The sequence below is a fragment of the Hyperolius riggenbachi genome, chromosome 11 (genome assembly GCF_040937935.1).
Source record: "Hyperolius riggenbachi isolate aHypRig1 chromosome 11, aHypRig1.pri, whole genome shotgun sequence".
Lineage (NCBI taxonomy): Eukaryota > Metazoa > Chordata > Amphibia > Anura > Hyperoliidae > Hyperolius > Hyperolius riggenbachi.
In genome coordinates this window covers 200,888,462-200,909,894 of record NC_090656.1, presented here as the reverse complement: position 1 = coordinate 200,909,894, position 21,433 = coordinate 200,888,462, and the positions used below count along the sequence as shown (strand labels likewise).

Below are 21,433 nucleotides of genomic sequence, written 5' to 3'. Positions count from 1 at the left end.
GGGTGAGTATGCTGTACTGTGCATGGGTGTGTATGCTGTACTGTGCATGGGTGTGTATGCTGTACTGTGCATAGGGTGTGTGCTGTACTGTGCATGGGTGAGTATGCTGTACTGTGCATGGGTGTGTATGCTGTACTGTGCATGGGTGTGTATGCTGTACTGTGCATGGGTGTGTATGCTGTACTGTGCATGGGTGTGTATGCTGTACTGTGCATGGGTGTGTATGCTGTACTGTGCATAGGGTGTGTGCTGTACTGTGCATGGGTAAGTATGCTGTACAGTGCATGGGTGTGTATGCTGTACTGTGCATGGGTGTGTATGCTGTACTGTGCATGGGTGAGTATGCTGCACTGTACATAGGTGTGTATGCTGTACTGTGCATGGGTGTGTATGCTGTACTGTGCATGGGTGTGTATGCAGTACTGTGCATGGGTGAGTATGCCTAACTGTGCATGAGTGAGTATGCAGTACTGTGCATGGGTGAGTATGCTGTACTGTGCATAGGTGTGTATGCTGCACTGTGCATGGGTGTGTATGCTGTACTGTGCATGGGTGAGTATGCTGCACTGTGCATAGGTGTGTATGCTGGACTGTGCATGGGTGTGTATGCTGTACTGTGCATGGGTGTGTATGCAGTACTGTGCATGAGTGAGTATGCTGTACTGTGCATGGGTGAGTATGCTGCACTGTGCATGGGTGAGTATGCAGTACTGTGCATGGGTGAGTATGCTGCACTGTGCATGGGTGTGTATGCTGTACTGTGCATGGGTGAGTATGCTGTACTGTGCATGGGTGAGTATGCTGTACTGTGCATGGGTGAGTATGCTGTACTGTGCATGGGTGAGTATGCTGTACTGTGCATGGGTGAGTATGCTGTACTGTGCATGGGTGTGTATGCTGTACTGAGCATAAGTGAGTATGCTGTACTGTGCATGGGTGTGTATGCTGTACTGTGCATGGGTGAGTATGCAGTACTGTGCATGGGTGAGTATGCTGTACTGTGCATGGGTGTGTATGCTGTACTGTGCATGGGTGAGTATGCAGTACTGTGCATGGGTGAGTATGCTGTACTGTGCATGGGTGAGTATGCTGTACTGTGCATGGGTGAGTATGCTGCACTGTGCATGGGTGAGTATGCTGCACTGTGCATGGGTGAGTATGCTGCACTGTGCATGGGTGAGTATGCTGCACTGTGCATGGGTGAGTATGCTGTACTGTGCATGGGTGAGTATGCTGTACTGTGCATGGGTGTGTATGCTATACTGTGCATGGGTGTGTATGCTGCACTGTGCATGGGTGAGTATGCTGCACTGTGCATGGGTGTGTATGCTGCACTGTGCATGGGTGTGTATGCTGTACTGTGCATGGGTGTGTATGCTGTACTGTGCATGGGTGAGTATGCAGTACTGTGCATGGGTGAGTATGCTGCACTGTGCATAGGTGTTTATGCTGTACTGTGCATGGGTGTGTATGCTGTACTGTGCATGGGTGAGTATGCAGTACTGTGCATGGGTGAGTATGCTGTACTGTGCATGGGTGAGTATGCTGTACTGTGCATGGGTGAGTATGCTGCACTATGCATGGGTGAGTATGCTGCACTGTGCATGGGTGAGTATGCTGCACTGTGCATGGGTGAGTATGCTGCACTGTGCATGGGTGAGTATGCTGTACGGTGCATGGGTGAGTATGCTGTACTGTGCATGGGTGTGTATGCTGTACTGTGCATGGGTGTGTATGCTGTACTGTGCATGGGTGAGTATGCTGTACTGTGCATGGGTGTGTATGCTGTACTGAGCATAAGTGAGTATGCTGTACTGTGCATGGGTGAGTATGCTGTACTGTGCATGGGTGAGTATGCTGTACTGTGCATGGGTGTGTATGCTGTACTGTGCATGGGTGAGTATGCTGTACTGTGCATGGGTGTGTATGCTGTACTGTGCATGGGTGAGTATGCTGTACTGTGCATAGGGTGTGTGCTGTACTGTGCATGGGTGAGTATGCTGTACTGTGCATGGGTGTGTATGTTGTACTGTGCATGGGTGAGTATGCTGTACTGTGCATGGGTGTGTATGCTGTACTGTGCATAGGGTGTGTGCTGTACTGTGCATGGGTGAGTATGCTGTACTGTGCATAGGGTGTGTGCTGTACTGTGCATGGGTGAGTATGCTGTACTGTGCATGGGTGTGTATGCTGTACTGTGCATGGGTGAGTATGCTGTACTGTGCATGGGTGTGTATGCTGTACTGTGCATGGGTGAGTATGCTGTACTGTGCATAAGTGAGTATGCTGTACTGTGCATGGGTGTGTATGCTGTACTGTGCATGGGTGAGTATGCTGTACTGTGCATGGGTGTGTATGCTGTACTGTGCATGGGTGTGTATGCTGCACTGTGCATGGGTGTGTATGCTGTACTGTGCATGGGTGTGTATGCTGCACTGTGCATGGGTGAGTATGCTGCACTGTGCATGGGTGAGTATGCTGCACTGTGCATGGGTGTGTATGCTGCACTGTGCATGGGTGTGTATGCTGTACTGTGCATGGGTGTGTATGCTGCACTGTGCATGGGTGAGTATGCTGTACTGTGCATGGGTGAGTATGCTGTACTGTGCATGGGTGTGTATGCTGTACTGTGCATGGGTGTGTATGCTGTACTGTGCATAGGGTGTGTGCTGTACTGTGCATGGGTGAGTATGCTGTACTGTGCATGGGTGTGTATGCTGTACTGTGCATGGGTGAGTATGCTGTACTGTGCATGGGTGTGTATGCTGTACTGTGCATGGGTGTGTATGCTGTACTGTGCATGGGTGTGTATGCTGTACTGTGCATAGGGTGTGTGCTGTACTGTGCATGGGTGAGTATGCTGTACAGTGCATGGGTGTGTATGCTGTACTGTGCATGGGTGTGTATGCTGTACTGTGCATGGGTGAGTATGCTGCACTGTGCATAGGTGTGTATGCTGGACTGTGCATGGGTGTGTATGCTGTACTGTGCATGGGTGTGTATGCAGTACTGTGCATGAGTGAGTATGCTGTACTGTGCATGGGTGAGTATGCTGCACTGTGCATGGGTGAGTATGCAGTACTGTGCATGGGTGAGTATGCTGCACTGTGCATGGGTGTGTATGCTGTACTGTGCATGGGTGAGTATGCTGTACTGTGCATGGGTGAGTATGCTGTACTGTGCATGGGTGAGTATGCTGTACTGTGCATGGGTGAGTATGCTGTACTGTGCATGGGTGAGTATGCTGTACTGTGCATGGGTGTGTATGCTGTACTGAGCATAAGTGAGTATGCTGTACTGTGCATGGGTGTGTATGCTGTACTGTGCATGGGTGAGTATGCAGTACTGTGCATGGGTGAGTATGCTGTACTGTGCATGGGTGTGTATGCTGTACTGTGCATGGGTGAGTATGCAGTACTGTGCATGGGTGAGTATGCTGTACTGTGCATGGGTGAGTATGCTGTACTGTGCATGGGTGAGTATGCTGCACTGTGCATGGGTGAGTATGCTGCACTGTGCATGGGTGAGTATGCTGCACTGTGCATGGGTGAGTATGCTGCACTGTGCATGGGTGAGTATGCTGTACTGTGCATGGGTGAGTATGCTGTACTGTGCATGGGTGTGTATGCTATACTGTGCATGGGTGTGTATGCTGCACTGTGCATGGGTGAGTATGCTGCACTGTGCATGGGTGTGTATGCTGTACTGTGCATGGGTGTGTATGCTGTACTGTGCATGGGTGTGTATGCTGTACTGTGCATGGGTGAGTATGCAGTACTGTGCATGGGTGAGTATGCTGCACTGTGCATAGGTGTTTATGCTGTACTGTGCATGGGTGTGTATGCTGTACTGTGCATGGGTGAGTATGCAGTACTGTGCATGGGTGAGTATGCTGTACTGTGCATGGGTGAGTATGCTGTACTGTGCATGGGTGAGTATGCTGTACTGTGCATGGGTGAGTATGCTGCACTATGCATGGGTGAGTATGCTGCACTGTGCATGGGTGAGTATGCTGTACTGTGCATGGGTGAGTATGCTGCACTGTGCATGGGTGAGTATGCTGTACGGTGCATGGGTGAGTATGCTGTACTGTGCATGGGTGTGTATGCTGTACTGTGCATGGGTGTGTATGCTGTACTGTGCATGGGTGAGTATGCTGTACTGTGCATGGGTGTGTATGCTGTACTGAGCATAAGTGAGTATGCTGTACTGTGCATGGGTGAGTATGCTGTACTGTGCATGGGTGAGTATGCTGTACTGTGCATGGGTGAGTATGCTGTACTGTGCATGGGTGAGTATGCTGTACTGTGCATGGGTGAGTATGCTGTATTGTGCATGGGTGTGTATGCTGTACTGTGCATGGGTGTGTATGCTGTACTGTGCATGGGTGAGTATGCTGCACTGTGCATGGGTGTGTATGCTGTACTGTGCATGGGTGTGTATGCTGTACTGTGCATGGGTGTGTATGCTGTACTGTGCATGGGTTAGTATGCTGTACTGTGCATGGGTGTGTATGCTGTACTGTGCATGGGTGTGTATGCTGTACTGTGCATGGGTGTGTATGCTATGTACTGTGCATAAGTGAGTATGCTGTACTGTGCATGGGTGTGTATGCTGTACTGTGCATGGGTGTGTATGCTATGTACTGTGCATAAGTGAGTATGCTGTACTGTGCATGGGTGAGTATGCTGTATTGTGCATGGGTGTGTATGCTGTACTGTGCATGGGTGTGTATGCTGTACTGTGCATGGGTGAGTATGCTGCACTGTGCATAGGTGTGTATGCTGTACTGTGCATGGGTGTGTATGCTGTACTGTGCATGGGTGAGTATGCAGTACTGTGGATGGGTGAGTATGCTGTACTGTGCATGGGTGTGTATGCTGTACTGTGCATGGGTGAGTATGCTGTACTGTGCATGGGTGAGTATGCTGTACTGTGCATGGGTGAGTATGCTGTACTGTGCATGGGTGAGTATGCTGCACTGTGCATAGGTGAGTATGCTGCACTGTGCATGGGTGAGTATGCTGTACTGTGCATGGGTGAGTATGCTGTACTGTGCATGGGTGAGTATGCTGTACTGTGCATGGGTGAGTATGCTGTACTGTGCATGGGTGAGTATGCTGTACTGTGCATGGGTGAGTATGCTGCACTGTGCATAGGTGAGTATGCTGCACTGTGCATGGGTGAGTATGCTGTACTGTGCATGGGTGAGTATGCTGTACTGTGCATGGGTGTGTATGCTATACTGTGCATGGGTGTGTATGCTATACTGTGCATGGGTGAGTATGCTGCACTGTGCATGGGTGAGTATGCTGTACTGTGCATGGGTGAGTATGCTGTACTGTGCATGGGTGTGTATGCTGCACTGTGCATGGGTGAGTATGCTGCACTGTGCATAGGTGTGTATGCTGTACTGTGCATGGGTGTGTATGCTGTACTGTGCATGGGTGAGTATGCTGTACTGTGCATGGGTGAGTATGCTGCACTGTGCATGGGTGTGTATGCTGTACTGTGCATGGGTGAGTATGCTGCACTGTGCATAGGTGTGTATGCTGTACTGTGCATGGGTGAGTATGCTGTACTGTGCATGGGTGTGTATGCTGTACTGTGCATGGGTGAGTATGCTGTACTGTGCATGGGTGTGTATGCTGTACTGAGCATAAGTGAGTATGCTGTACTGTGCATGGGTGAGTATGCTGTACTGTGCATGGGTGAGTATGCTGTACTGTGCATGGGTGAGTATGCTGTACTGTGCATGAGTGAGTATGCTGTACTGTGCATGGGTGAGTATGCTGTATTGTGCATGGGTGTGTATGCTGTACTGTGCATGGGTGTGTATGCTGTACTGTGCATGGGTGTGTATGCTGTACTGTGCATGGGTGAGTATGCTGTACTGTGCATAAGTGAGTATGCTGTACTGTGCATGGGTGTGTATGCTGTACTGTGCATGGGTGTGTATGCTATGTACTGTGCATAAGTGAATATGCTGTACTGTGCATGGGTGTGTATGCTGTACTGTGCATAAGTGAGTATGCTGTACTGTGCATTGGTGAGTATGCTGTATTGTGCATGGGTGTGTATGCTGTACTGTGCATGGGTGTGTATGCTGTACTATGCATGGGTGAGTATGCTGCACTGTGCATAGGTGTGTATGCTGTACTGTGCATGGGTGTGTATGCTGTACTGTGTATGGGTGAGTATGCAGTACTGTGCATGGGTGAGTATGCTGTACTGTGCATGGGTGTGTATGCTGTACTGTGCATGGGTGAGTATGCTGTACTGTGCATGGGTGAGTATGCTGCACTGTGCATGGGTGAGTATGCTGCACTGTGCATGGGTGAGTATGCTGCACTGTGCATGGGTGAGTATGCTGCACTGTGCATGGGTGAGTATGCTGTACTGTGCATGGGTGTGTATGCTGTACTGTGCATGGGTGTGTATGCTGTACTGTGCATGGGTGAGTATGCTGTACTGTGCATGGGTGTGTATGCTGTACTGTGCATGGGTGAGTATGCTGTACTGTGCATGGGTGAGTATGCTGTACGGTGCATGGGTGAGTATGCTGTACTGTGCATGGGTGTGTATGCTGTACTGTGCATGGGTGAGTATGCTGTACTGTGCATGGGTGTGTATGCTGTACTGAGCATAAGTGAGTATGCTGTACTGTGCATGGGTGAGTATGCTGTACTGTGCATGGGTGAGTATGCTGTACTGTGCATGGGTGAGTATGCTGTACTGTGCATGGGTGAGTATGCTGTACTGTGCATGGGTGAGTATGCTGTATTGTGCATGGGTGTGTATGCTGTACTGTGCATGGGTGTGTATGCTGTACTGTGCATGGGTGAGTATGCTGTACTGTGCATAAGTGAGTATGCTGTACTGTGCATGGGTGTGTATGCTGTACTGTGCATGGGTGTGTATACTATGTACTGTGCATAAGTGAGTATGCTGTACTGTGCATGGGTGTGTATGCTGTACTGTGCATGGGTGTGTATGCTATGTACTGTGCATAAGTGAGTATGCTGTACTGTGCATGGGTGAGTATGCTGTACTGTGCATGGGTGAGTATGCTGTACTGTGCATGGGTGTATATGCTGTACTGTGCATGGGTGAGTATGCTGTACTGTGCATGGGTGAGTATGCTGTACTGTGCATGGGTGAGTATGCAGTACTGTGCATGGGTGAGTATGCAGTACTGTGCATGGGTGAGTATGCTGTACTGTGCATGGGTGTGTATGCTGTACTGTGCATGGGTGAGTATGCTGTACTGTGCATGGGTGAGTATGCTGCACTGTGCATTGGTGAGTATGTTGCACTGTGTATGGGTGTGTATGCTGTACTGTGCATCGGTGAGTATGCTGTACTGTGCATGGGTGTGTATGCTATACAGTGCATGGGTGTGTATGCTGTACTGTGCATGGGTGTGTATGCTGTACTGTGCATGGGTGAGTATGCTGTACTGTGCATGGGTGAGTATGCTGTACTGTGCATGGGTGAGTATGCTGTACTGTGCATGGGTGTGTATGCTGTACTGTGCATGGGTGAGTATGCTGTACTGTGCATGGGTGAGTATGCTGTACTGTGCATGGGTGAGTATGCTGTACTGTGCATGGGTGTGTATGCTGTACTGTGCATGGGTGTGTATGCTGTACTGTGCATGGGTGAGTATGCTGTACTGTGCATAAGTGAGTATGCTGTACTGTGCATGGGTGTGTATGCTGTACTGTGCATGGGTGTGTATGCTATGTACTGTGCATAAGTGAGTATGCTGTACTGTGCATGGGTGTGTATGCTGTACTGTGCATGGGTGTGTATGCTGTACTGTGCATGGGTGAGTATGCTGTACTGTGCATAAGTGAGTATGCTGTACTGTGCATGGGTGTGTATGCTGTACTGTGCATGGGTGTGTATGCTATGTACTGTGCATAAGTGAGTATGCTGTACTGTGCATGGGTGTGTATGCTGTACTGTGCATGGGTGAGTATGCTATGTACTGTGCATAAGTGAGTATGCTGTACTGTGCATAAGTGAGTATGCTGTACTGTGCATAAGTGAGTATGCTGTACTGTGCATGGGTGTGTATGCTGTACTGTGCATGGGTGAATATGCTATGTACTGTGCATAAGTGAGTATGCTGTACTGTGCATAAGTGAGTATGCTGTACTGTGCATAAGTGAGTATGCTGTACTGTGCATGGGTGTGCATGTCGCCACTCCTGTACAGTAAGCCACAGCTCCTCCTCCACAAACGGCTCCATGCTACTGCTACTGTGTACCAGGCTTTAGGGGACGTGCACACATCCAATTTTGATTGGCTTATAATTGGCTGATTTTACCTCTTCCACGTAGAGTGAGGGCCAACAAATTTTGAATACTATAAGCAGACTGTGTAGGTAAGCTTTCGTACTACATGGAAGTGGCAAAATGTCTAATAAAAATGGGATGTGTGTACACCCTCTATACACATGAGAGGTGAATAACGCTGAAAAACTACACATGTAGTACTTTAACCACTTAACGACCGCCTAACGCCGACAGGCGTCGGCAGGTGGCAGTGGTGTTTCCATGGAAGGTGTCTCCGTGAACAGCCTGCGAGCCTTCGATCGCGGCTCGCAGGCTAATTGTAAACACGCGGGGAAGAAATCCACTGTTTACATCATACGGCGCTGCTGCGCATCAGCGCCGTAAAGGAGATCTGCGATCCCCGGCCTCTGATTGGCCAGGGATCGCTGGCATCTGATAGGCTGAAGCCTATCAGATGCTGAAGCCTATCAGAGGCGGCGCAGGACGGATCGCTGTCCTGTGCCGCCCAGAAAGAGGAGGGGAGGGAGGGAAAGAGAGGGAGGCTGGAAATCGCTGCGGAGGGGGGCTTTGAGGATCCCCCCCCTCCCCCGTTACACGCAGGTAGCCGGCGGCGATCAGACCCCCCCAGCAGGACATCCCTCTGTTGGGGAAAGAAGGGGGGGGAAGTCTGATCGCCCTGGCTGCTAATACGATCTGTGCTGGGGGTTGAAGAGCCCACCCAGCACAGCGCAGGGAAATATCCCCTGGTCGTCAAGAGGTAATGGAAAATATGACAAAATTATGCAATTTTATTAAACGAAAAGTTGTATAACTGAAAAGAAAAATATGAGACTCTTTTCTTTGCTACTAATGTTCTATTTATTATCCGTACTACACATACAATTCATTATATCATAAGTTGTTTTGTTTTGTTTTTTGCTTTAAATCGCATTTAAAGGAATACTCTGTCACACAGTTCACAAATATATTTCACTGTGTCACTCACAGCATGCAGGAGACATGAGGAGAAATAGACTGATCTGAGGGGGTAACAGGTAACTAAATGAGCTGTAATATTGCTGGAATATAACTAGCTATAACACTAGTCTGTGTTTACACTCAGACTGCTTGCCTGCTTGTGGTGATTCACTCCAGGCTGCATCCACTTTACAAGCTGCTGAGAGGGGCAGACCACTGTTTACAGTTAGCATTATTAGTATCTTTATCAGTCAAGAGAAACAAAGATAATAAACACACATTGCTAGAATCTTTAACCCCTTACCACCATATCAACAAGATTCTTTCAGCAAGGTGATAATTAAACTATAAACTGAGTAGTTGATAGCAACTCCCCTGTGCAGAGACATGGTCTAGCCCTCTGGGAGCCTTCAGTATTTAGATACATTTTGTATCCAACACTGACACCAAAACTGACTGAGGATTTTACAGCTGAGAGGAACAGCTGTGTGAGGAATCAAATTGCTCCTAGTACTTGTCCTAATGTGTGCTACAACATTACAGCATTTAAAAATAAATGCATACATCGATAGTATTCCTTTAAGTGAAGCTGTTGCAGGTTGTAATGTTTGTAAACAGACTTAAAAGTCCCATAGTCCTATTTTGTGTTTAAAACCTACCTTTTAACCTCTTGACGACCAGGGGATATTTCCCTGCGCTGTGCTGGGTGGGCTCTTCAGCCCCAGCACAGATCGTATTAGCAGCCAGGGCTGCCCTGTGTGCCGCCTCCCTCCGCAGTGATTCCCAGCCTCCCTCTCTTTCCCTCCCTCCCCTCCTCTTTCTGGGCGGCACAGGACAGCGATCCGTCCTGCACCGCTTCTGATAGGCTTCAGCCTATCAGATGCCGGCGATCCCCGGCCAATCAGAGGCCGGGGATCGCAGATCTCCTTTACGGTGCTGCTGCGCAGAAGCGCCGTATGATGTAAACACAGGGGATTTCTTCCCCGTGTGTTTACAATTAGCCTGCGAGCCGCGATCGGAGGCTCGCAGGCTGTTCACGGAGACACCCTCCATGAACTGACATGGAACGCCATGGAAACACCACTGCGACCTGCCGACGCCTATCGGCGTTAGGCGGTCGTTAAGTGGTTATATCAACACTCTGCATTTTAAGCTATAAAACAAAGCACAAATAATGACTCTTTGAACTTCGCTGCAGTAAAACCTTATCTCAAGCTGTCTCTCACTGTTTCTTGGCTGTTTAAAGGAGTTATCAGGCAAAAGTTACAAAATGAGGTTTACTCACCTGGGGCTTTCTCCAGCCCCTTGCAGCCGACTGGCCCCGTGCCGACCACTCCGCTCTCCGCCGTTGCCCTGGGCTCCCCGCACAGTGCAGAGGCTGACCACGGGGTCAGCCTTACTGCGCCTGCGTAGTGCGCCGCGGACCATGGGGCGATGATTGGCAGCAGTGCGTCGCACAGTCACAGTAAGGCCGACCTCGGGGTCGGCCTCTGCACCATGCGGGGAGCCCGGGACGACGGCGAAGAGTCGGCGTGGTACAGTCAGCTACAAGGGGCTAGAGAAAGTCCCAAGTGAGTAAATTTCATTTTGTAACTTTTGCCTGATAACTCCTTTAAAGTGCTTCAAAAAACAGGACTGTATTCCACCCAGTGGGTGGAATAGCCCAGAGATGAAGATTTGAAGGTTTTTTTTAACTCTTCCTGTACTGGAAAACAATATGAGACTTTTCTTTGCTACTAATTTTATATTTCTTAGCTGTACTACACATACAATTCATTATCCCATAAGATTATTTTCGCTTCAGGTTTAATTGAAAGCCTTTAAAAATAATGAAAGAACAAAGTACAATCCAATAGGAAGAGACTGACCGGCGGCACGTCCTCCTGGCTCTGCAGGGGCACTGGTGCTGGCTGTCGCACAATGTAGTTGATCTGGCCCACAATGGTTTGCTGGACGTGCTGTGGCTGCTGTTTGGTCTGGTTGAGCTGCACATTGGATGGCTGACTCTGCAGGAGAAGCTCCAGTCCCTTCTGCATCTGCTCCAGCTCAAACTGCTGGTTGATGAGGTCCAGGCTGTGCATGACTTGCTCTGGGGCAGGGTCAGTGGGCAGGCACACCACCGGCTGAGTTTGGCTCTGGAGTCGCTGCTGAGGGACATGGCTGACACTGTGCACTGGGCCCAGCTGCATTTGTACCGAAGGGGCCTGCAAGGAAGTTGCCGTGGTCAGCGGTACAGTCGCATGTACCTGACTATAGTCCTGTGAAGTCACTGAACATATGGGGGCCACTGTTTGGATGGTTGGCTGGACAGCAGCTGCTCTTTGTTGCTGGTTCTCTGTCCAGTAGGACGGGCTTTCATTTTCGGTATGTGTTGGCTGGGACAGCCATGGCTGGATGACCCTTAAAGGGCGTGACAGACATTTCTGCTCCTTGGGCGAGCTGTACTGTAGAGGCTGCACCGCCTGCTGCTTGACGGTGGTGGAGTGGGTGAAGTTGACGTGGTGGCTGATGGTGCTGTTGACTGGTTGGCTCTTGGTGATGGTTGGAGGGGTGTGGCAGTGAGTGCAGCAGACTGAGGTGGGACACTGGACGGCAGAGGTAAAGTTCTGGTTGCTACCAACTGCAGACAAGTGGGTGGTGCTGGCTTGATGGTGACTCTGATAATAAGATGAATGCACATCTTCTACAGGTACGTAGCTGGGGGGGTCGGAGGGAGGTAAGTGGGTTGCATCAGACAAGATACAACCTGCAAAATGAAACAAGACATACGGTAGTTACTTGGCTAAGCCACAGAAATACAACATTAATCCAGTGTCACCTTCACAAAGAAAGGAGTTTTGAATCAGGATGATACCATTTATTGGCTAACTTAGAGATGGATAAACAGTGAGCTTTCAACTTATAAAAAGCCTTCGTCGGACTGGTTCCTGACAAACACTGAAAAACACAGCTTATATACACTGACATACATAGGAGAAACATTCTAAATGTAATTAGATGCCTCAACTGTTACTGAGGAGGCTTTCCCAGGCATCCTGGCTAAATTGATAAGATCAACAGACATGAAGCAGATTCTGGTGATGGGGAGACATCGTAAATTCCGAGTTCAAATTGTAACTGGGCTGGTTACATGCACCATTAATTCTAAGCTTAAGAGAATTGTGGCATTTAAAACCAGCACATGAAAGCAAATAAAATGAATAGTGACAGTAAACACTTACAAAATATTCTGATCTACCAATACCAACACACTTTTGTTTACCTGGACACAGTTTAAGTGATTTTCACGTCACTGTATTAATGGGTGGCTTTATCCTCCCCTGGGAGACCAACTGATCACCTGCAGATCCCGTGGGAAGAGATATCCCCTCACCTGTCTTCAAGGTAGCTGTCCAATCCCTCAGGAAGGATTGCCCCAGAAAGATAAGACACAGGAAAATTGGAAAACCCAAACTTCATTTATTAACTCAAAATAAAGTGAAATATGGATTCCAGGTCCCCCCCCCCCCCCCTTCCCCCCTGACTAGATAGACCAATCTAAAGCGCTGCCGCTCGTGTCGGGTAAAGGACACGTCCCGGTGCAGCTTTTCTACTTACTCATAATGGTTGCTTCTATTTTCTAGCAGTATTGATATTAGTTAACAGAGCTTAAACTGTCTTTGGCTATGTTTTGTAATATTCTTGGTACTGTATTCTCCATTATTGAGCTACCTTCTTATCCGCTTTCAAAGTTTGATGGTACAGCATGTCAGAAGACTGACATGCCTTGTTGTATGTGATTACCCAACATGTAACTCACTTATAGATCTATAAGACTGTGTTGGTACTGTTGTACTGTGTTGTATTGTTTTGTATTGTTTGACTTAAAAACTCAATAAAAACTATTGAAATTAAAAATGGGTGGCTTTAAATCGGGAAAAACATGAGACTAACACAAGAAACAAAGTTTATACATTGGTTCAAAACTGTAGAAGATGGTTTAAACAAGGACTCTAACTTCTTGTGCTGGTAAGATGGGTTTTAAATGCCACAATTTTTTTAAATTTTTTTTATCTTTTCATTCATTTTGTGTGCCATATGCTGTGTAAGATGGAGTTTACTGTCACTATTCATTCACTATTCCTGAAACTAAATCTAGACAAAACGGAATTTATGATCTTCCCACCACGGTCATCCCTGGACCTCCCAGATGTGCATGTCACTGTTAACCACACTACCATTCGCCCTACCTCTCAAGCCCGCTGTCTGGGTGTCACCCTGGACTCCTTCACTCCCCACCTCCAAAACCTCACAAAGTCCTGCAACTTCCACCTTCGTAACATCTGTAAGATTCGCCCTTTCCTGACCTCTGCCACCACCAAACTCCTCATCCATGTCCTCATAATTTCCCGCCTCGACTACTGCAATGCCCTTCTGTCTGGTCTCCCTATGACCCGAACAGCCCCACTGCAGTCCATCATGAATGCGGCAGCCAGAATTATCCACTCCTCCCATCGCTCCACCAGGGCGGCTCCCCTCCGTGAATCCCTCCACTGGCTTCCTATCCAGTCCAGAATCAGATTCAAGATATTGTGTCTGACCTACAAATCCGTCCACAAAACCTGTCCAACCTACATTTCTGATCTTACTCAGAGATACGCCTGATCGTCCCCCGCATCACCCCCCAGTCCCATGCACGCCTCCAGGACTTCTCAAGAGCTGCTCCAACACTATGGAACTCCCTACCTCCACCCATTAGGGCAGCCCCCTCCTTCAACACCTTCAAGAAGGTCCTCAAAACTCACCTTTTCACTCTGGCCTACCACCCCTCACAATTGCTCTAAACCCACAGCTGAACTCTGGTCCCCTACCTCTCGTGTCCCTACCTCTCCCTCTAGATTGTAAGCCTTTGGGCAGGGTCCTCCTCCTTTTGTGTCCTACCTGATCATGCACCTCTATTACTGTAAACCCATGCTACTCATCTGAGTGAACATAACTTGCCTAATCTCCATGCTCCCATCCAAAGACTGACTAAGCATTACCTTGTACTCATACTGTGCTGCATGATCTGGTCTTTCTTGTATTCCTGTATTGTCATATTGCTGTATGTGACCCCTAAATATTGTCTGTAACCTAAATTAATGTCCAGCGCTGCGTAATATGTTGGCGCTTTATAAATACAATAAATAATAATAATAATAATTTGCTTTCATGTGCTAGTTTTAAATGCCACAATTCAGAATTAATGGTGCATGTAACCAGCCCAGTTACAATTTGAACTCGGAATTTACGATGTCTCCCCATCACCAGAATCTGCTTCATGTCATGTTGAGTAACTGTTGATCTTATCAATTTAGATAGGATGCCTGGGAAAGCCTCCTCAGTAACAGTTGAGGCATCTAATTACATTTATGTGTGCTAAAGAATGTTTCTCCTCTGTATGTCAGTGTATATAAGCTGTGTTTTTCAGTGTTTGTCAGGAACCAGTCTGACGAAGGCTTTTTATAAGCTGAAAGCTCACTGTTTATCCATCTCTAGGTTAGCCAATAAATGGTATCATCCTGATTCAAAACTCCTTGCTTTTACTCATGGCTAACACGGTACAACACTCTACTGCTTCACAAAGAAAAAATACACTTTGTGTAATCCCAGCTGACCCAACAGACGGGGCAAATCTTGCAACTTTGGCTCACTTTGCTTTAAAGGACAACTGAAGCAAGAGGGTTTTGGAGGTTGCCATATTTATTTCCTTTTAAGTAATATCGGTTGCCTGGCTGTCCTGCTGATCCTCTGCCTCTAATACTTTTAGCCATAGACCCTGAGCAAGCATGCAGCAGATCAGGTGTTTCTGACATTATTGCCAGAGCTGACAAGATAAGCTGCATGCTTGTTTCTGGTGTGATTCACACACTATTGCAGCCAAATAGATCCTTAGGACAGCCAGGCAACTGGTATTGTTTAAACGGAAATAAATATGGCAGTCCCCATACTCTTCTCACTTTAGTTTTCCTTTAAGCTGTACCTTTGGAGCAAATAACACCATACAGTCTGTTATTGGAATTACAGTAAATCTGTCTTTTGTTCAGAATCAAATAGGAGGCACCACAGTACTGGAGATGTGCAGGCAAGGGACTGGAAATGTGGCACACAGTAAATAATCACAGGAAAGTTGGGACACACTTTGGGAAACAGGACTAGGTAGAGACGGTAACTGTCTGGGAACATGGGGATTAAGCAACCCAATCCTTTATTAGGAAATCACTAGTAGCACATAACTGGTATGGAGTAGCAGCATGGGATTGGAGAGGAGAGAGGTTACAGCTTGGCAGCCGTTTCACAATGGGTCCACTTTGTCAGAGGCCTAACATGGAGGGTACCTAGGTTAAGCCTCTGACAAAGCAGTACCCACCGCGAAAAGGCTGTCAAGCTATACCAGGCATGGGCAAACTTGGCCCTCCACCTGTTAAGGAACTACAAATCCCACAATGCATTTGCCTTTATGAGTCATGACTGTGGCTGTCAGACTCCTGCAATGCATTGTGGGACTTGTAGTTCCTCGACAGCTGGAGGGCCAAGTTTGCCCATGCCTGGGCCATACCTTCTCTCCTTTGATATTTATGGTTCAATTGTTACTCATTGGCCTCAATTCACTAAGCTTTATCAAACACTTTATCAAACGTTTGATAATTTACCTCATGCATAAAATCTAATTTTGAATTCGCTAAGGTGTTATAGATTTATTGAATGTTTTATCAATCAAACGTTCAATAAATCTATAACACATTAGTGAATTCAAAATTAGATTTTACTCATGAGGTAAATTATTGAACATTTGATAAAGTGTTTGATAAAGCTTAGTGAATTGAGGCCAATGTGTGCTTTTGAAGCACATCACCTGCATTCCAGTATTTTTTTTTGCTTTTGCTTACACTTTGGGAAACACTGAGAAACCAGAATACAATATCGAGAAGTGTTCTGTTCTATAATAATCTATCCAATGATTTCCTTTTGCTTTGCATTTTCTCGCGGTTATTAAAGCCTGACTTGGTGCACTGCATGTCAGAGCGCAGCATGAAAATGATAAGGGGGGGACAAATCCCGTACCTAGACTGGAGATTTGCTTAGTCCAGAATGAGGGTTCCCAGCTGAACTTCATCTTCAGGGGACGTCCAAAGTCCCCCCCACAGCCGCTCTCCAGGAGGTGCTGCATCTGGTACACGATCTGTGGAGGAAATGTCATGTTCAGCAAATAATACAGACTCTACGCTGGAGAAAGTCATTCTGTCATCACTCTGCAAGGATTTTACTGCTGTCTGTGATCCTAATGGAGAGATTCCCTCTTGCTTCTCATCCTGGTGACACCAGAATAATTGAGAAAGCCTCTGCTATATGGAATCAGACATTAATAAAGGCTTGAGAGTTTGTAAACCTTCCACCCAAACAGTGATTGTATAAGGGCCCGTTCACACTTAAAATCGCAGAACGCCGGCGATTAACGTTTTGCGGGAGTGATTTTCCCGCGATTAGCGCGGAAAAATCACTGGACACTGCGGCGGTTTTGGAGCGATCGTGATTAGCGTGCTATGCACGCTAATCACGATCGCAAATCGCGGAACGCTCGTCGCCGGCAAACCGCTGCATGCAGCGCGGTTGCGGTTATCGCTAACCGCAACCGCGGCAGTGAGAACACTGCCACTCGCTACATTGTGTAGCGGTTCTTGTAGAACCGCTAGCGGTTTGCCGTAAGCGGGAATCGCGCGATTCCCGCTCAGGTGTGAACGGGCCCTTAGTGTTTGTGTCCCAGATGGAATGTTTTCCTCACTTCCTGTCAGTAGTAATACCACAGGAAGTGAAAGAATATCTCTGTATTGGAATTACAATCCCTTTGAGAAGAGCGGCTACTATTTTTTTTTATATACTATACTACATTTAACACAAATACTAAAAAGTATCTGCAGTTACAGAAATGAGACAATATTTCTCTTTGTGTGGTTGGCCTGAAATTATTATTGTGTATATACACAGTGACATCTTCTGCAGCACTTTACAGAGTACATAATCTTCTCACTGACTGTCTCTCACAATCTAATCCCCTCACAGGAACTCCAAATATATTCCCCACCATAGTCATAGTCTAGCTATCTGTGGATAGTCTACTGGTTAAGATCACCACCTCTGACATAGCTGCAGGGTTTAACTACTCTGCGACCGCCTAACGCCAATTGGCGACCACAGAGTGGCATTACCAGGACCTCCTAATGCCGATTGGCGTCAGGTCCTGGAGGCGGGGATTAGCAGGGACCGTGAGCGCGCATGCGTGATGGTTCCCTGCAGGAGACACTGGGAGCTGCCGCGATCAGCCTGCCAGCCCGCGATCGGAGCTGGCAGGCTGTTAAACTGGCTTAAGAAGATAAAAAACATATGTACAGCGCTGCGATCTAGCGCAGTGCCGTACAAAGATTAGCCTTGTCATTTAACTGTTCCTGTTCCTCACAATCTATGGCTGTTGCCTACGATATGTCATGTAGTGTATGGAGCGCAGTAAGGGCCAATAGTAGGTGTGAGGGAGGAAACATAAGAAAACACAAATTTTTATATTAAAAAAAATGTTCTTTTTAAATTAATAAAAAAAAAATAAAGATCACAGCAGCGTTTAGAGACCACCAAAAGAAATCCCTGTTAGGGGGAAGAAAAGCAGGTAAGATTCAATTGGCTGCTAAGTTATATGGCCAACTAAGCTATATACTGTTAAAACTACAGAGTGCTGAATTGTAAAAAAAATTGCCTGGTCACTAGGGGGATGTGTAGGCCTGTGGTCCTGTAATTACAGAGTACCTGAGATGTCAGGTTTTATACTTACCTGGGACTCTCTTCTCCAGCCCCTTAAAGAGAATCTGTATTGTTAAAATCGCAAAAAAGTAAACATACCAGTGCGTTAGGGGACATCTCCTATTACCCTCTGTCACAATTTCGCCGCTCCTCGCCGCATTAAAAGTGGTTAAAAACAGTTTTAAAAAGTTTGTTTATAAACAAACAAAATGGCCACCAAAACAGGAAGTAGGTTGATGTACAGTATGTCCACACATAGAAAATAAATTTCATACACAAGCAGGCTGTATACAGCCTTCCTTTTTAATCTCAAGAGATCATTTGTGTGTTTCTTTCCCCCTGCAGCTATCTTCCACTGAAGTGTCAGGCTGTTTCTTACTGCAGAGTGCAGACAGCTCTGCCTGTATGTAATTCCTCAGTATGTGAAAGCCCAGCCAGCTCAGAGGAGGATTTATCCAGCTTGTAAAAGATAAGAGAGAAGAGAGAAGCTGCCCTAATCTAAATAACACACAGGCAGTGTGCAGAGAGGGGCCTGGAGGGGGGAGATGCATCACAGAACCACAACACTGAAGAACTTGGCAGCCTTCCAGAGACAGGCTGACAAGTCTGACAAGAGAGAGATACATTGAATTATTACAGAGATGGTGATAGTAGAACGTGCTGCAGTAAGCCAGAACACATTAGAATAGCTTTTGGAACTTGTAGGATGATAAAAAACAGGATGCAATTTTTGTTACGGAGTCTCTTTTAGAGCCACTCGGTTCCTCACAGTCTACCTGGCCACTCCTGCCCCTGCATGAGTACCCAATGCTCTGCCCGAGTCCAACTTTGTTGCACATGCGCAGCCCAGCCATGTACCTGCCCCGTCACGCTCCCATGGCCCGGAGTGTTCTGCACCTGCGCAGTAGTTGCGGCGGGGTGCGCGCACTTCCTTTGTGTCTGTGTTCTGTTTTCAAGGTGTACAGCCACCCTATCGGCACTGCTATAGGGCTGGCAATCTGTGCAATGAGAATGAGATGGTTCCCTCAGTTTTGCATGTTGTGCCGCCTACATACCAGCTCCTTGCTGAACAGGAAGGGGACGCCGTTCTTGCTGTACATGGCCCAATTGATGAAGTTCTGCACATGTTCCAGCTGCCGGTTCAGAAGCAGTACTGATTGCAGATGCTGCTCAAACTTCTGCTGCTTCTCGCTGGTCAGCTTCTGCCAAGGGAAGAGAGATGCGGTCACACATTAGTCACTACTGGAGGGATCAATATGGAAGGGTCCCAAGGCCACAAAGAATCAAGCAGTTTGACATCTAGGGCAAAGCCGGATCATCCACAAGCAGTGGCATAGCAATAGGGGGTGCAGAGGTAGCGACCGCATCGGGGCCCTGGGGGGCCCTCCCTCAAGCACAATATTAGCTCTCTATTGGTCCTGTACTGGTAATAATCATTTCTATAGATGCTTGAAATAGTAGTAATCATTAATAAACTGTTTCCCATCCTCTCCATTCACCTCTGACACTGTGGAAATCCTTGGCAGGTTTTGGTGTGCCATATCAATTGTTATGTATAGAGTGCTTGGGGGGCCCCATGTAAAACTTGCACCGGGCCCATAGCTCCTTAGCTATACCACTGTCCACAAGGCAAACCTAAGCAGTAGCCTAGGGCTTGGAGAGGGTCTAGGGGCCTGGTATATGCTAGCCCCATCAAATCTTATTTTAAAAAAAAGCCAGGTGATCATCAGCGATGGGCTAAAGCTGCTGTTTTGCCTAGGCCCCAATTTCATCTTAATCCTTTTCTGATGGTGAGGCCTGGTGTGACAGAGGCCAGAAATAGCCCTGACCTGTTGCCAGTTAGGTTCAACAAATGCAACAAAAACAGCATTCAGGACATTTTTAAATCTCATATACGGTATACTTTATTTATGTTACAGTGTGACAGCGGTGACAGTAAAATATGGGAAACTGTCTGTACATTGTATGTTTAGATTTAGCAATGACTTAGAATACCACCGCATACCACCAGGGGCATAACTAGAAATCACTGGGCCCCCTGCAGCTGCATCCCTTGCAAGGTCTATTGTTATGCCCCTGCATACTGCCCACTCCTCACCTCCAGCTGCTCCAGCAGGGAGTTCATCCTCTTGTTCAGCTCATTGATAATCACCATCTTGGTCATCTTGATCTGATTCTCCACCTTTCTGTGCATGTGCTTAATCTCATACAGCCTAGGAGAAATAAGAGAGGGGTTAAAGCAAGTCTGAAGCATAAATAAAAATAAGAAACAGATACTCCCCTAAGGAGAGGGAAGGCTCTGGGCCCTATAGAGCCTTCCCATTCCTCTCCCAGTGTCCTCGTTCCCCTCTCCCGCCGCGAGAGACTTCAGCAGTCTTTGGAAGGACTAGGGCTCTCAAAGACGGGCGGCGCTGTACTACGCATGCATGAGGGCACGAGAGAGGGCGCTCGCACGTGCGCAGTGTGGTGCGGCCCATCTTTGGAAGCCAGCGTGCTTCCGAAGAGCCTGCGGGGGAACGCGGAGACCAGGAAGGCTCTATAGGACCCAGAGCCTTCCCTCTCCTTAGCTGAGTCTCTGTTTGTTTATTTTCCCTTCAGACTCCCTTTAATTTACTTCCTATTGCCAAAAACCAACAATGAAACAGTAGGAACAATTTGTATAGAATTCATGAAAAATAACAGTTAGGCCCTGTTCACATTAAGGTGTTGCAGTGCAACATAACAGACACATTGTAACACGGCTTTCCGCACTGCAATGTAAGGCCTATGCAATGTTCACACAGTGCTTCTGGTGCAGTGCGCTCTAACGGCGGGTGGCTTCCCAAGGCACTGCCTGCAGTGCATTATCTCAAAACACGTGCATTAACAGTGAAGCATACGTTTCACTGACTGTATGCCTCACTGTAGACGACGCAACGCATGCAGAACATTTACAGAGGAACTGCAGTGAAAATAACATGATGAATAAAATTGGTATTTTTTTACAATACTCATTTATAGATTATTTAGTCAGTGTTTGCCCAAATCTTTCCTCTCCCTGATTTACATTCTGAGATTTATCACTGGTGGTGACATCTTTAGTCCCGCCAGGTGATCTGAACGAAATGTTCTTACTGAAAGTTCTATGCACAGAGGAAGAGTTTGCCTGCTTGGCAGTTGGAAAAAGTTGTTATTTCCCACAATGCAACGAGGTTCACAAACAGTAAACTCTCAGGATCATGGTCATGACATCACACTGTGGGAGGGGTTTCACCAAAATATCAGCCACACAGATCCCACTGATGATCTATTCGAGAAAAAGTAAAATCTGGTGGCAGTTTAATTGAAATATTCCTATGTAATATTTCAAATGAATCTTGTTTTGT

General features: G+C 47.3%; 1 protein-coding gene across 1 annotated transcript in view; it reads right to left on the bottom strand.

Moving 5' to 3' along the window:
* Positions 1-21,433, bottom strand: part of TRIM66 (tripartite motif containing 66) — a 139,229-nt gene that overhangs the window by 29,887 nt on the left and 87,909 nt on the right. Inside the window, 4 exon segments of the mRNA XM_068260166.1 lie at positions 11,129-12,006; positions 16,344-16,461; positions 19,124-19,270; positions 20,167-20,281. Coding sequence (XP_068116267.1) covers positions 11,129-12,006; positions 16,344-16,461; positions 19,124-19,270; positions 20,167-20,281 — 1,258 coding nt within the window.